Here is a 15,590-nt window from a genome sequence, read left to right as displayed (position 1 = left end):
TGGATAAGCCTACTCTGCCTCTTCTTGAGGGTGGGCCTAAGAGACATATTTCTATTTCTATTCCTGTTGTTGTTTTTAGTTCAGTTATTTCTCCTGACACTACCACATATGGTGAAATGTTCCTACAACCTAAGGAATGTTTGGGGGTTTTTTTTCTTCCAGTTTTAAGCTATCCTTTCATTTTAAATTTTTTAAAAGTAGTAGCAGTAGACAAAAAACTAAGGGATGGATCCTAATCACATGTTCTGCTGTGGGAGATGCTTCTACTGGCAGAAGGGGGAGCTATTTTCAGCAATTGCATCTTTCTGTACAAAGATTATTACTGATTTTATCGTTTTATGATTAATTTATTGTATTTTATGAATGTTGTAAGCCACCCTGAGCCCATTCGTGGGGAGGGTGGGGTATAAATCAAATAATTAAATTAAATTAACTCTTTGTCCCCAGGAATCTGGTACCCACAGAAGCATAACTTTTAGGGCAGGAAGGGATGGGTGGGCGAGAAAGTTCACTTAAGTGAGGAGCAGTGCTCTGTGTACAATAGAGGATCAGAGTCTACGTCAGGATCAGATATCAGAATCCCCCCCCCCTTTTCTCTGATTTGTCCACTCCAGGCTTTTAAAGGAGCTGTTTTCCTGTTTTAGGTAACCATGTGGGCAGCCGGTATGGTGCTGGTGGTGCTGGTGGTGCTGGTGCAGGGAACGTTCCACCCTGGCAGTTTGGTGGAGGAATAAGTGGCGTTTCTTACTGTAACCAGGGTTGTGCAAACTCCTGGCTGGCTGATAAATTCTGTGATCAGGCTTGCAATGTCCTTTCCTGTGGGTTCGACGCTGGTGACTGTGGGCAAGGTAATATCAATACATGCCTTTTGGAAAGAATTTCTTCATTAGTGTTTAATGTATATTTCATACATTCATTCGGTCTTGGTGTATGCAGGCACTGTAATTCAGTGCATCTACTATGATGATCACATTTATTTGCAAATAGAACCCATTGAAGCTTATGCTTGTGGCTTAATGTACAAATTAGTCCAGTAAATGACACATTAAGCATATATCTTTCGAGAAAAGGGGGGATGAATGGTCAGAAAAGCCCACTGTCATTCTAATAGACTAGTACCTCTAAACTGTTCTCTGCTGCCCATCTGTTCTCTGCCACACATAGAACTGGTTGATCTGGTAGCAGTTGTCTGGGAAAGTTGTTAAAGAATGGCAATAAGAGGAATAAAGTATTAGGGAGACTTTGCTAGGATTTCTGCATTTTTACTATGTGTTTCCATTTCCCCATTTGGTTGTGATCGAAACAAACTTGAGGAGTGTAATAGGGCAAAGAAATGTGATCTGGAAGGTGAAAATTGAGCCTTGCTGCTGCTTTTTATTTTATTTGCCTGAAATATGCACATTTGTTTTCCAGATGTTGCATCATTGATATTTGAGATTTAAATGAGTGGTTCGGAAAGCATTGGTCTGTCACATACGTGCTTGTGTAAAATTTTGTATAACCCACTTTAAACCACGAGGGTAGAGTGGGGTATGAGTCTTGTGGAGAAAACAGACAATCCTTTTAAGTTAGTATTTTCCATTTCCGTACCCTTATCTAATCATTGTCGTATGAATAATATAAATAAAAGATTGGATTTTCGGAGAACAGGCAGATCATATGAAGTATTTCTGTGTTCTTCCAGATCACTTTAATGAATTGTACAAAGTGACCCTTCAGAAGAATGTGACTCATTATATCATTCCAAAAGGTGAAAACCTACCTTATTTCAGCTTTGTTGAAATAGCCAAGAAAGGCATTGAAGGTTCTTATAGCGACAACCCAATAATCCGTCATGCTTCCATTGCTAACAAATGGAAGACTATCCACCTGATAATGCACAGCGGAATGAATGCAACTGTAATCCATTTTAACCTTACATTTCAAAGTAAAGATGACGAAGAGTTTAAGATGCAGATAACGTTAGATGTTGATACAAGAGAGGGACCAAAAATGAACATCACTTCCACCCGGAAACCTGAAGATGAGGTTAAAGCCACAACTGCAGTGCCAGAAGCAGAAATTATATTTGAGGATATCCCTGAGGACAAACGTTTTCCAAGAATTAAAAAACGTCCAAATGGCACAACGGAGAGTTTGGATGGAGGCATAGTCATTCCACAAGTTGACATGTCCGTCCTTCCTGAAGATATAAGGCTAGCTCTGCAGAACTTAGATTTGGAGCTGCAAATTGGTGACATCACCCAGAAAGGGTACAACTTGTCAAAGGCTGCTCTTCTGAAGCCCTTCCAGTTGTTGCTCACAACTGCAGGAAACAATTTCCAAAGCACAAGGAGGAAGGAAATGCGTGGTGTCTTAGGAGGTTGGAGGAACGTCACAAGTGGGCAGAAGTCTTACAAAAGCAACAGAAGTGGCAATGCAATCACTGAAAGAAAAAGACATGAAATGTTTCCACTGGGGCATATTAATAGCACTCTAGTGGCAATGAAGGTAAACAGCTATTTCCCTCTAAGACACAGCTTTGTATTAAAGTCAGAACCCATGCCTGTAATCCAGAAAGTGAGTGAAAAACATGAATCTCAGGATAAAATGCTAAATGCTCTCCAACAGAAGGAAACTCAAAAGCCAAAAGAAATGAAGAAAGAGAAAATTGCAGAAGAAAAGAAAGGAGACACCGATGTCGACCCAGCACATGCCAAGGAAGATATAGCAGGAAGTCACATCTTACCAGGAAGGAAATTACAGTATTATGGTGGAAATTATCCAGGCTTTTTGCCCTGGGAGAAGCATAAATATTTCCAGGATCTGCTTGATGTGAGTGTCCCAGATGACTGGAATAGTGTTGGGGGAAGAATATATACGATTTTAAAGAGCTAATACAGCATTGTAGTTAACAGGAAGTCCTTAGTTCAAATTTCACTTTATGCCATGAGCTTCCTAGTTCAGGAGGTTAGCTATATTAAATAGACAAGCAACTAACGCATAAAGTAATAGATAGTCCTTGGCTTCACTTCCCCATCAATATTGGGATGGAATAATACTGACCAATCTTACAGGTGGATGAGATTTTTCATGTCTTGGTAACCACACCTGCCTAGTGAGTAGTTGTTACATTCACATATTACTGGATCAGGGACACAGTTTAATAACTGAATCACGAGTTGCAGACCAAAACTAGTGCTGGGTATTAAGGGCACCTAGGGGTCCATCCTAAGCAGTGTTACACTCTACCAAGCCCATTGCTTTTTTTTGTTTGCTTAGGATACTACTGCTAGGAATTGAAGACCTTCTAGATCACAAGTGTAAAGTAATTTGGCTCTCATTCAGAAATCTTGAAAATTAGAAGGCATTTGGAAGAGGCTATTGTAAATCACTGCTGGAATTACATGAAAAGGCCAATTAAAATTCAAAACTCAACTTTCAGTTGGCTCCTACTTAAATCGTGTTAAATGAAAAGTCACAAGATAACAAGGGTTTAAACTTTCCAAGCCTTAGATACATTGGGAGTGGGACTAATGCGTCTAAACATAAAGATTCTGCATTCCTTTGTCAATTTTTTTAAAAAATTATGTAACTACTGTAACATGTATGGCCTCTTATGGCAGTAGCATTTGTCACATCTCACTGCAAATACAATTAGTGGTCAGTATTGATTGGAGTTTAGTGGCCATTCTTGTAATATATAGCAAATTACATTAGAGTCCCTATGCCATATTCCATCCAAGTACAATTTTAGGGCTCCAAAATCTTTAAATAGTTATTTGAACTAGGCCTGTTTAAAATAGCCTTGTACAACTGGTAGCTTTGAAAACAGCTGGCTTTCTTAAAGCATGTATATGAGAGAGTAATGTCAGTATGATCTGCATATTGTACACTTTCTCCCTCCCTCCCTCCAGGAAGAAGAGGCATTAAAGAAGGAGCTGTCTTACTTGACCGATAGTAAAACGATTGGGAGGCAGCTGAAAGACACATTTGCCGATTCTCTCAGATACGTAAATAAACTGCTGAACAGCAAATTTGGATTCACATCGCGGAAAGTCCCTGCTCACATGCCTCACATGATTGACCGAAAAGTGATGCAAGAATTACAAGATTTGTGAGTCTTAACTTTTACTGAAGGAACAAGTATCCCTTTACTTCAAGTACAGATGTAGTATCTTGTTCGATCCATTAAAATTATGCTTGTCAGATGTGTCATTTGAACTGGGATGAAAGTTTGACTTGATTCTATAACCCCAGACTCTGAAATCCCTGCGCCAGAAAAATGAGCATGTCAGGGAGAAGAGTGTGCTAAACCTTCTTTCTGGCTTCTAGTTTTCTGTGTGCTGTGGATTTTTTGAGGTAGGAGGCCCATTTAATCATGAGCATCCCTGCCTGTAGCATCAAGTGCTACAGTCCAAAAAACAGATTTATTTCCTTATCTGTTGTTTGTAAGAGTTAGACTTTTGCCTTGTAATAGGTATTCTCTTTTTAAAAAAGAGTTTTAAACTCTCTTGTCTGCCATCACTACTGGACATCCTAAGGGTAGATGATATTTGTCAAACGTGCCCAAAACTCTATCCTCTGGGTCCCCAATGTGAGGTATTGCAACCTGCCCTTTCTTAGCTCCCCTCTACTCCTTCTGGTGTTGCTTCCACTAACAATGCTAACTGAATCTACAGAGAGGAGTTGCAGTCTTCCGTCTGTGAAACTTTAGTTGTATTGGAGATCTTTAATGTATATTAAAGCCACATTTTGGACTGAAGTGTTATTAAAAAGTGTGGGGAATTGGTACATGTATCTGTAGGCAGACATCTCTTAAGATAAAGATCTAGTTGTAATAAAAACTCTTTTCTTAAATTGTTTGACAAATCTTGGGCAAATTATCTTTTAAAAAAGACAATCAGTTTTTCAGACACATTAACTAGGAAGACTTAAACCTCTGTTGAGCCATAGTTTAGGTTAGGTTATTTCAACAGCTTATCCAGACTGTGAAACAGGTTGAGTTTACCATCCTTCTTTCTGGACAGATTTCCTGAGGAATTTGACAAGACTTCATTTCACAAAGTACGCCACTCTGAAGATATGCAGTTTGCCTTTTCATATTTCTATTATCTCATGAGTGCAGTCCAGCCATTGAATGTTTCCCAGGTTTTTGATGAAGTCGATACAGATATGTCTGGCATTTTATCAGACAGGGAGATACGGACATTGGCCACGAGAATTCATGAATTACCCTTAAGCTTGCAGGTATTTTTAATGCATCCAGAAAACTCCATATAATCATTACAGCAACAGAGGAAAAAAAGAATGAAAAATAAACATTAAAGATGTTCAACAGTGCTGTTAATACTATGATTAATGCTATAACTGAGTTCTGATGTTAAGGAGAAACAGATTTTGTTTTGTGATGGGAGTGAACCTAGCTTGCTGTGTTCGTGTACTCTCTCTCTCTCTCTCTCTCTCTCTCTCTCTCTCTCTCTCTCACACACACACACACACACACACAGAGTATCTCCTCCCCTTATGCTCTGATCACAATGAAGACTTTGGGGCTTTGGAAATTTCCTGTCAAAATTGAGTTTGTTGTGATGTCCAAATGCAGGCACTTGGACAAATTAGAGCTTGTTCGAGCTTGTTCCATCTCCACAAACCAGGATTCCAAACCGTGGTTTAATTCTCATTCAGAATCCTGGTTTGTGATGAGTAAACAAACTGCACTTTGTCCAGATGCTTACATTCACAAATCACAAGAAATTGGGGAAAGATCAGACACTTCCAAAACTAGGAGTCTTCCTTTATACCTTATGTGCGAGAGGTGATGCTAGAAAGGCAGGGTGAGAATGTGGCAGCAAACTGGATTCAAGTCTTAATTGAGACATCATAAACACACCTCTGTGATGTCTGGCTTAAGAGATATAAAGAAATTATTAGGCATAATAAAGTGTAGCTTTCTATTCTGATGAACTGTGTTGTTGTCTAACAGAAAAGAAAGCAAGTAGATTCTCCAGATCTATAAAAACTTGGATGAATTGTGTTTGTATAGAACAATTAACCATATTGCTACAATCTTTTTCATACTTAGCTAGGGATACACCTTATTGATCTGATTTACTTTCAAATAAATATGATCAGAATGGGACTGTAATCCACATCCTGTAGGTTGTAATGGTATTTGTGTCTGTGTGAAAGAGAGAAGAAGTACACAGGGCAACTGGGCAGGTTTGCTATTTGATGGCATACTCTGCATCAGAGGTTGGATGTGAAGTTTAAATCCTGCCTTGAAGGGCCTTCAGGGAATGACGGGTAGAGGTGGCTGTCAGCTAAAAGGGGATCATTTATACTAGATGAAACAGACATTTTACTTAAACAGAACTAAAATTTATTTAGAAGTAAATATGCATAATGGTATCAGGGTGGTTCAAAAGTATAATGGTTTCAATAAGACTTCTAGCTTCCTGGTTGCAAGATAAGGACAGGTTTCTTTTGTATTTTTCTAAAAAACCCGAGTCACAAAGACTTATTTCCCTTATTTGTCACTTAGGCTAATACTATCCCAACAAAAAAGAGTACAGGCTTCTCTCAAACTACAGCACTTCACGATTTCTTGTCTCTCCTGCAGAATGGACTCTCACTCAGCATCTAGGATCCAGCAGTCGTCCAATCGTGACACACACAAGTTACCCATCTGACTCTCCTCTTTCTTCCATTTGAGGCCTGCATTTTAAACCATAGCAAACATGCATTCAAACCTCCACATTAATTAGCAGAAATAAATGTTTACAATGTTTGCCATGTGAACTTGGCAAGCAATGTTTACATTGCAAACCATTACAATTATTAATTTATTTTTTTGTTTAAAACGTTTTTATCCCACGTTTCCACCCACTTAGGACCTTTATTAGTCTGTAATTCATTCCATCATACAAGTCCCCTCCCACAGTCCCAAGTGTGACAGCTTAGATATAACTTTCTCATTTTGATGATAACTAGAGTTTCCATCTGGCTTATAGAAAGAATGTGCTTTTATGGGGGAGCCCATTTAATTCATTTTAGACTATATAAAGTTTGCAAGTACAGATTAAGAAAATACATTATCTTTTTTCTGTTTTCTATTTACTTGCTAGGATTTGACAGGTCTGGAGCAAATGTTAATAAATTGTTCTAAATCCCTTCCAGTCAACATCACTCATATTAATATCATGCCACCAACACAGGAAGCATATTATGATCCTAATCTGGTAAGGACTTGTTAACAATGGCTTTTGCCCCCCTTTTCCCTTCTAGTTTTACATACAGACATTAAAAAAAAAGTTACAAAAATATGTTGCGTGTTATATATTTAACAATGCAGCTTGTTAAACAGAAATAATTGTAAAACTCCTGGATTCACTAAACTCTAGATGTTATCTCTACTGGGGAGAAAAGTGAAGGAAGCTACAGTAATTTCATTTATAAACTTCTAGTCACTTAGCTACTTTAGACATATCCGGTGAAATTTTCTTTCTTTTTAGCAATTGCAAAGCAGTCCCCACTCTCGAAATACTATATCACAGCTACAGTCTGAATGTCCTGCTGGTTTCCAAAGTAGTTAGTCATTTGGTATGAATAATTGTATTCAGGAATTACAAGCCCCAAACCTCCTTGGCCATTTCCTTGGTTCTTGGCCCCAAACTGTAATTTAACATGAAGAACTAAGACGTGGTTACAGCGTCTCTTTAGGAAGCTATTTGTGGCAGAATGTGCTTTGTTATTGGATTACCACAGACCAATTAGATTCTTGTGCCATCCTTTGATCTCTTAGTATCTTTGAAATGCTTTTCTTATTAAAAAAAAAAGAGAGAGAGGCAGCTTTAAAAAAGTCAGCTCAAAAATCAAACCATCCTATCTTTTGTAGCTGTTATCAGAATAGAATTTATTTTGGAGGTGTTTCAATTGCTGAATTTCTAGTAACTCGGCTAAATCTATAAAAGACTTCTCTTAAGTATGCAGACATTGTTACTCAGACTTGCTTGTTGTTTTGCCATAGGCCTTATGCTAGTTTAGGAATTGTCACATGTTTAAATCTTGCTTGTTTTTGTGGTTGGTATTGATTGCCTTTGCCAAAACATTTTCCTGCTGTGTTGCAGAATAGTAAATAACAACAACAACAACAACAACATTCGATTTATATACCGCCCTTCAGGACAATTTGACGCTCTCAGAGTGGTTAACAAAGTGTGTTATTATTATCCTCACAGCAATCACCCTGTTAGGTGGGTGACCCTGAGAGAGCTCCGAGAAGCTATGACTGACCCAAGGTCATCCAACTGCTTCAAGTGGAGGAGTGGGGAATCAAACTGGGTTCTCTGGATTAGAGTCTTGCCACTCTTAACCACTGCACCAAACTGGCTCTCCAGTTTGAATAATATGCATCAATGTGTATGTGCATTTTTTTCTGGTCAACTAGTAATTAGTTTCTTTGCAGGAGCATTAAGATTGCTAGGAATTAGTGTTCTACAAAAATGCTATGAAAGAGGGGCATGCAAATTAACCACCAGTCTCTTCAGTTAATGTTTGCTCCATTTTCAGCCTCCAGTGACTAAAAACCTGCTAACCAACTGTAAGCTTGTGACTGATAGAATTCGTAAAGCATACAAGGACAAAAACAAGTACAGGTAATCCATTGTTTTTTATTGGTGTGGCAAAACTGAGAAACAAAAAGAGTAGACAAGATCAGAAGCACCCAAAGAATAAGCTCTGTATATTTTTTAAAATGAAATATTAAACACTTTTTGGCAATGAGAGAGTCATGATAGAAATGAAGGTAAAAAATTCTGCTTAAAATATTATTCGTTAATAAATTATTCTTCGTCTTTCTTCGGTATTGTGAGGCATGCTGAATATCTTCATGCCAGCCACTGTACACCCCTCGTGGCAAATGGAAGATACTCAGATTGAGCTGGGTCACATAATGTTAGGGTAAAACAAAAAGCTGAGATGCAGTTTCCAGCAGCAGAAAAGGTGCAAGAGGCCATGCCTTGACAACTGTCTTTGAGCTTTGCGTCCCTGCCTATCATGGCACAAAGAGAACAGTCGCTCTAAATGTTGGTGCAGTACCCATGTGAGGATTGATCCCCCTTAATACTCAAGAGAGCCATTTCAGCACACACTTTTAGTGCACATACGGACAATATTTTTATTTATTTTCTTCATTTATAGCCCACCTTTTTCCTCAGCGCGGATAAGCAGTTTACACTGTTCTCTCCCCACCTCCATCTCATTTTTTGTTTACTTCAGTCATACCTCTCTTTTCTCCTGAATAGGGATCCAGAGCTGCTTATATCATTTACCTCATCTCTATTTTATCCTCACAACAACCATGTGAGGAGGGTTAGACTGAGAGCATGTGACTGGCCCAAGGCCACCCAGCAGTTTCCACAGCAGGGTGGATATTCAAACTTGGGTCTCCCAGATATTATTCTGACAGTCTAACCAGTACATCACACTGGCTTAATAATATACAGGGCTATGGAGGGAACAGGAGGTCTGTGAATCCTTCCCATGTACCTGTTCAGCTCCTCTGACTCTGCATGATACAAGATATTTGAGCTCTTGAACTATAGTGGATTTGCACAATAAAGAACCAGAGTCCTAGATGTTCCTCTGCATGCCCTAGTAGGCTATCTACGTTGTGTAGTGGGATGGGGGGGGGGAGGTAGAGAGCAAGATTTCATTGAGTCCTATTGGTCACAGCGAATAATGCACTTGCACTAGGAAGGATTTATTTATTTAAATATTTTTCTCCTACTTTTTTCTGCAAAGCAGGATTTAATGCAGCTAACAAAACAGAAAAAATTGAACTGCAATATAAAATCACAACCCAACAATAAAAGAGGAGCAGCAGCAGCCAGGGTGTGAGGCTGAGCCAAGCAGAAGAATTCAGCTCTGGATGGAATAGTCTCTTCCCCTGATCATTCTCAAATAGTTTTTCAAGCTGTTTCCAAGCTGTAAATAGAAAGAATATTGACATTTTTTTAAATAGCAGAAGAGAGATTTCACAGAATAGTTGTAAGAGAAACAGGTATAGAAACAGGCTAGCAAGATAGTGGCAGAAATTCAATTGAATGCTTGTGGTGTCACTAAATTCTTTATTCATGTTATGTTGCTACTTTATACTTTTATCATACTAAGATTTGAAATCATGGGAGAGGAAGAAGTTGCTTTCAAAATGATCCGCACGAATGTTTCTCATGTAGTTGGCCAGCTTGATGACATAAGAAAAAATCCCAGGTATGAACCTCTGATGTGTATTTGATTTTGAGAATATTTGAAGTTCTGATCGATAAATTGAAGTACTAGTTTACGTTATAGAATGCTGTGCAAGAGAATTCTGTATGAATGCAAGATAAACACAATTAGATTTTTAAAGGATGCTTTTAGTCGTTGGATTGGATACACATACCTTTCTGTGAGTGGAATAGCACTTCTGCTTGCTAAAATGAGGGCAGTTTCCATTAATTCTTAGTGCATAATGGATCGCAAGACATTTCAGGTGGTATGGTTCTCAGAAATGGCTTTTTAAGGAGCTGTGATAGGGTAATAAGTATGTAAGAGTATATAGCAATGTGCAACCTTTTCTTTGTGAATCTCATTTTGTCTCTTACATTGGTAGAGATTTAAACCTTTATGTTGTGTATGCAGTATATTTGTGTGAAGCACTATATTTTGTGGCATATGTTTGTGCTAAGCAAGAAAATGTTCTGCATTGCTGAAACTTCCAGGAAATTACATAGAGTAGCCGTCATGCTGTACCGTACCTCATTTGACCTCAAGGTTATCAAAACAGGAGTAAGAGTTGATTTAAAAACTATAAACCTGATGAAATTGTATCACAAATTGGGGCTTACAGGTGTAGTTATGAATACTGGAGCACATTAAATTAAGATTGCATTAGACTACTGTGTTACAGCATTGCCCATCAGGGAAATAAAACATGCATTCTTAAATGCCCGTGAAATGTAACTACACAGGATGGGATCAAACCAGATTCGACTCCTCTCCTTTCTATGACTCCTGACCCACATGATTTTTTTTTTTCCTGTGCAGGTCCTATGATTTCCCCAGCATAATTTTTTTAGTGGTCTCTTTTTTTTTCACTAGTGGAAAAGCTGCCTGGATCTACCCATTGTGTAGAAAAATTAGGGTGTTGCTTTTCTGGAAATAAAAGCCAGCAAAGGATGTGGACCTCTTACATTTGGCTGTATGCAGAAATAATAGTATTTGTAACCCATTATTTTCATTAATAAACATACTGAAATTTTCTTATTCCACGTTCTCTGAATGAGAAAGCCAAACTGCTGACTGAAGAAGAAAAAATTAACAATGAGATAGTTGAGTGTATCATTTACAGGAGTATGTAGCACTAATTTTTTTTAAAAAATTTGCTTCTTAACACAAGCAGTGAGTGTATTTTATTCATTTTCTTCCAGGAAATTTGTTTGTCTAAATGACAACATTGATCACAATCATAAAGATGCTCAGACAGTAAAAGCAGTACTTAGGGATTTTTATGAATCAATGTTTCCCATCCCGTCCCAGTTTGAGCTTCCAAGAGAGTATCGGAACCGCTTTCTTCATGTGCATGAACTTCAGGAATGGTAAGTGATTCCTTTGAGGTTTGGCTTGGAATGTTGGCTTGTATCAGCATCTGGAGTAAAGATTTCTGAGCAGAACACCAGTTTCCCTTCCGCTATCAGGATTTAGTTTTAAAAGTGTGCAGTGAATGCACCAAAACTAAAAACTGGATGGAATTGTTGTGGAAAATTATTTTAAAATTGTATTTTATATGTACGCTGTTCGTTTTTTAAGTATTTCACTCATTGTTGAAGGCTTTCACGGCCGGAGAACGATGGTCGTTGTGGATTTTCCGGGCTGTATAGTCGTGTATAGCCTGTATAACCAAGACCACGGCTATACAGCCCGGAAAATCCACAACAACCACTCATTGTTTAAAAATAAACATATTTAAAAGAAAAAAGAAATGATTCAAAAATTCAAAATAATATGACTACCTTTTGGATTAATTATAAATACATTCTGTGTACCTTAAGTTCTTGGTTTTTACTAACATGAAAAAATCCATTTCGTTGCAAGGCTTAACAGTGTATGCACTCGCATTCATTTCTGGATTATGAGTGCTTCTGCAGTTTGTAAATATAAATAGATATTCCACAAAATTCATTTTATGTGTTTCTGTCCTGCTGTATTTAGGAGGGCTTACAGAGACAAGCTGAAATTTTGGACACATTGTGTTCTAGTGACACTGATTGTATTCACAGTCACCTCGTTTTTTGCAGAGCAGGTAAAATCTCTGACTTTCTAAATGTAAAACTTTTGTTGGATATCAGTTACTAAAATAATGTGTTGGATCCAGTGCAGCATTTTTGCAGGCACAAGGACTTCCATAGCTCTCCCCCCCCCCGCCACATGGTAACCCCAAATGCTCCCCCCTCCCCAGTTCTGTTCCTGGAGGAACAGGATTCAGGGGGCTTTTCAAACCGCCATGGGACATAGTGGAGATCAACCAAGAAATCTCACTTTACAGACAGGAGTCCTTGCAACAACAGAAATGTTGTGCTGGATCCCAGCCATAGCTCAATATAAAGCTAAGATTGTTTCATCAAGTGGATGCATGACTGCTGGAATATGAAGAAATCACTGAAATCAACTCAGCAAAAGTGATAAAGTAATGGCTGTGATGATGACATGGGGGGCACTGAGACTTTAGTCACATGAAGAAAGGCATACAGTAAACATTATTAAGATGGCATTCTTGCACTATCTTGCTCCAGTCCAGTTTACACCAGAGTTTGGCACAAACAAGGTTGGATAAGGAATAGTTGGAAATCTGATTTACTTTTTCTTTAAATTTTTCAGCTTATAGCCCTCAAACGAAAAATTTTTCCAAGGAGGAGGATTCAAAAAGAAGTTTGTCATGAACGAATGAAGGTGTAGAAGAATTTCAGTCATGAATCAGTCTACCTCAACATGTGATGAGCATGTGAAATGTTTTGTTTCAGAAATGTCTTCATAGTAGTGTCCTGGGCATGAACAAAACTGCCCATGTCTTTATAGCCTTTGTAACATTGTGTATGACACCCATGCTACTGAACTTACAGAGAATGTGAGGAAAATGTGGAATAGGGTGTGTTGCCAGCTCTCAAATGGCTGTAATTCTCAAACATTATCTCCTGAGTGCATTATCCTTTTTATAAAAAGGGTTACTGAAAGAAACGTAGCTGCATTTATTGCAGTACACATTGCAAACTCAGTATAACTTTGGATCCTCTGGTAGGTCTGTCCCTGATATTGCATCCCAAGACATTCTGTAAGTTATTGCCTATTCAAATCAATATCTTGCCTCCTCCCAGTGTTAGAAGAACAATAACACGTCTATGAGAGCAGAGTTCAGAATGGTTATGAAGGTCCATTGTAATTTTCCCCTCCTATCATGTCACTGCTGTTCAGAAGGCATCATTGCTGTATCATGTGCTTCCCATGGCAGCCAGTCTAGTCATCTTACCAAGAGATTTTTCCCAGCTTGCCTGCTGGCAGCTCATTTTTCCTTGGATCCCTGGCCTACAGATTGTAGCCAGGAATAAGAAAATCATGCATGAAAGATCTAAAGGGGAATCAGCTTCTAGGTAAGCACTGGAAAATCTGCTGTTGCACATTGAGGCACATCTGACATAACAGCAACAATTTAACTGGGCAGCAGATAGTCCTAAGGTATCTCTATGAGAGCAGCTGTGTACCCTATTCTTTGAGCACAACGGACGTGATTCTAATTATGTTTTTTTCGTCCACATGAGTACTACCTACATAAAATTAAATATATAATTTAAACATAGAAAGGATTGTTACGGCGGAGAGTCTTCTGAAGAACTGGAATCTTAATGCCCTATTGTTCCGCTCCTTAATAATGAAAAATGATATTTAGAGAAATTTGATCTCATTCCAATGACCCAGTGGTCTTGGACAGAAAATTGCAGTTTCCTACTTGACTGCCTAATTAAAAGACAGGTTTATAATCAAGTAAAGAGATTGGGATGCAACTATGGTTTTTACAAACATGGTATATTGAGCAGCAAAAGTGCCTCACCATATCCACTTGTCAATACATTGTATTGTTTTAATGGTACTGATAGATTAGCATGATATGCAGTAATTTCTCATGTCAAGCATTAATATTCTAAAATTTAGATGCATTCTGGTGTTCTGCCCAATATTTGTCAAAATAAATATAAACGAGAACTGCAAGCAGATTTTTTTTGCTTTCAATCATATTAACAGTCTTCTAAAGATATCATCAATTATTTTATAAAGAAGACATGAGATTTTCAGTGTGTATGTGCTGTAAACTGTACATTTTTGTTTAATAATGTCCATGATTTTAAAATTGCGGCTTATTTTGTCTGTGCGAAAGAAAAATGGTCAGCTGTAGTTGAACGCTCTGAGAAGCTAAATATTTTTAAATAGGAAGCAAATGGCACCTTATTCTTTATTATTCAGCGCATCCATCTACTTCTAAATTAAATAAATTTAGTTAAACTTGTTTTAAAACACCATTTGTTTTTGCCTATTTTAAAAACAAATTTTCATAAAGCAACTAGTTATATTCTGTGTCAGTTCAGTGGAACATGAAATCCTGTCTTATTTTTTAAAACTTACATGCATTAATAAATATGCTACAAGGGGAAGCTATCAAGTATGGTTGCCATACTATAACTTGGTCATCAGGAATATGCACTTTTACTGACTCCTCAATTTTCCCTGGCTAGTTTTCGACTTCTCTCTCTCCCCCTCCCTCCTCTGAATGAAGCCAACCATTGATACTAAAGCCTGCCTTGTCTGAATGAGAGCAATTGTGCCACTACCAGTAGGGGGAAGGAACACAAATTCAAATGCTCCATTACATTTAAATAGTTTGCTGCAAGAAGAAACCCAAAATATCAGCAAGTGGATTGAGCTACCACAAAAGAATAAATGGAAATACATCTGGTATCAAAAATCACAGTATTCAAAAACCAGTAGGAAAACATTTTAACCTTCCAGGATGATCCATTACTGACCTAAGAGCTGAAGTTCTCAAGCAGAGACATTCCAAAGAAAAACTGCAAGGTGAGATTGTTGGAGTTTATTTGCAGATGCAGAATAATTGACATCTGCTTCCTGGGGCTTAATAGGGACACTGGATTCTTCTCTCACTACAAATGTTGGTTTTCTGCTTTTCACAACCCAACCCTATCTAGCTAATTATAGTACTACATTGTTACTTTAAATATCCCTCCCATTTTCTGGCTGGATAAAACTATGCTTCATACGAAGCTGAAGTTGGTTCCCAGTTCCTTATTTGCAGTTCCTTATTCCTTATTCGTTATTCGCAAAGCCAAAGAAAAATATTGTGGGAAAACTGAAAAGCTCTAAACTCCAAAATGAAGTTTGCAGGGGCACATATTATACACCTCCATATTCGGAAGACTCAGCACTCTAAGTGGATCTATACTGGGTCATCCTACAAAACCCAGATCTTGAGTAAACAGCTTCAAAATAGGATGCCCCCAGAACAA

General features: G+C 38.1%; 1 protein-coding gene across 2 annotated transcripts in view; it reads left to right on the top strand.

Annotated features, from left to right (window-relative positions):
* Positions 1-14,586, top strand: part of GNPTAB (N-acetylglucosamine-1-phosphate transferase subunits alpha and beta) — a 67,647-nt gene extending 53,061 nt beyond the window's left edge. For both annotated transcript variants that reach the window (XM_054988349.1, XM_054988348.1), the window contains 10 exons: positions 645-848; positions 1,685-2,814; positions 3,897-4,096; positions 5,010-5,229; positions 7,107-7,220; positions 8,551-8,636; positions 10,153-10,251; positions 11,451-11,618; positions 12,232-12,322; positions 12,898-14,586. In XM_054988349.1, the coding sequence (XP_054844324.1) occupies positions 645-848; positions 1,685-2,814; positions 3,897-4,096; positions 5,010-5,229; positions 7,107-7,220; positions 8,551-8,636; positions 10,153-10,251; positions 11,451-11,618; positions 12,232-12,322; positions 12,898-12,975 (2,390 nt within the window). In that variant the 3' untranslated portion in view covers positions 12,976-14,586. The remainder of the gene's footprint in view (positions 1-644; positions 849-1,684; positions 2,815-3,896; positions 4,097-5,009; positions 5,230-7,106; positions 7,221-8,550; positions 8,637-10,152; positions 10,252-11,450; positions 11,619-12,231; positions 12,323-12,897) is intronic.
* Positions 14,587-15,590: the final 1,004 nt, after the last annotated feature.

This window comes from Eublepharis macularius, chromosome 9 (assembly GCF_028583425.1).
Source record: "Eublepharis macularius isolate TG4126 chromosome 9, MPM_Emac_v1.0, whole genome shotgun sequence".
Taxonomy (NCBI): domain Eukaryota; kingdom Metazoa; phylum Chordata; class Lepidosauria; order Squamata; family Eublepharidae; genus Eublepharis; species Eublepharis macularius.
The sequence above is the reverse complement of the archived record's forward strand: the minus strand, read 5'-3'. Positions and strand labels throughout refer to the sequence as shown.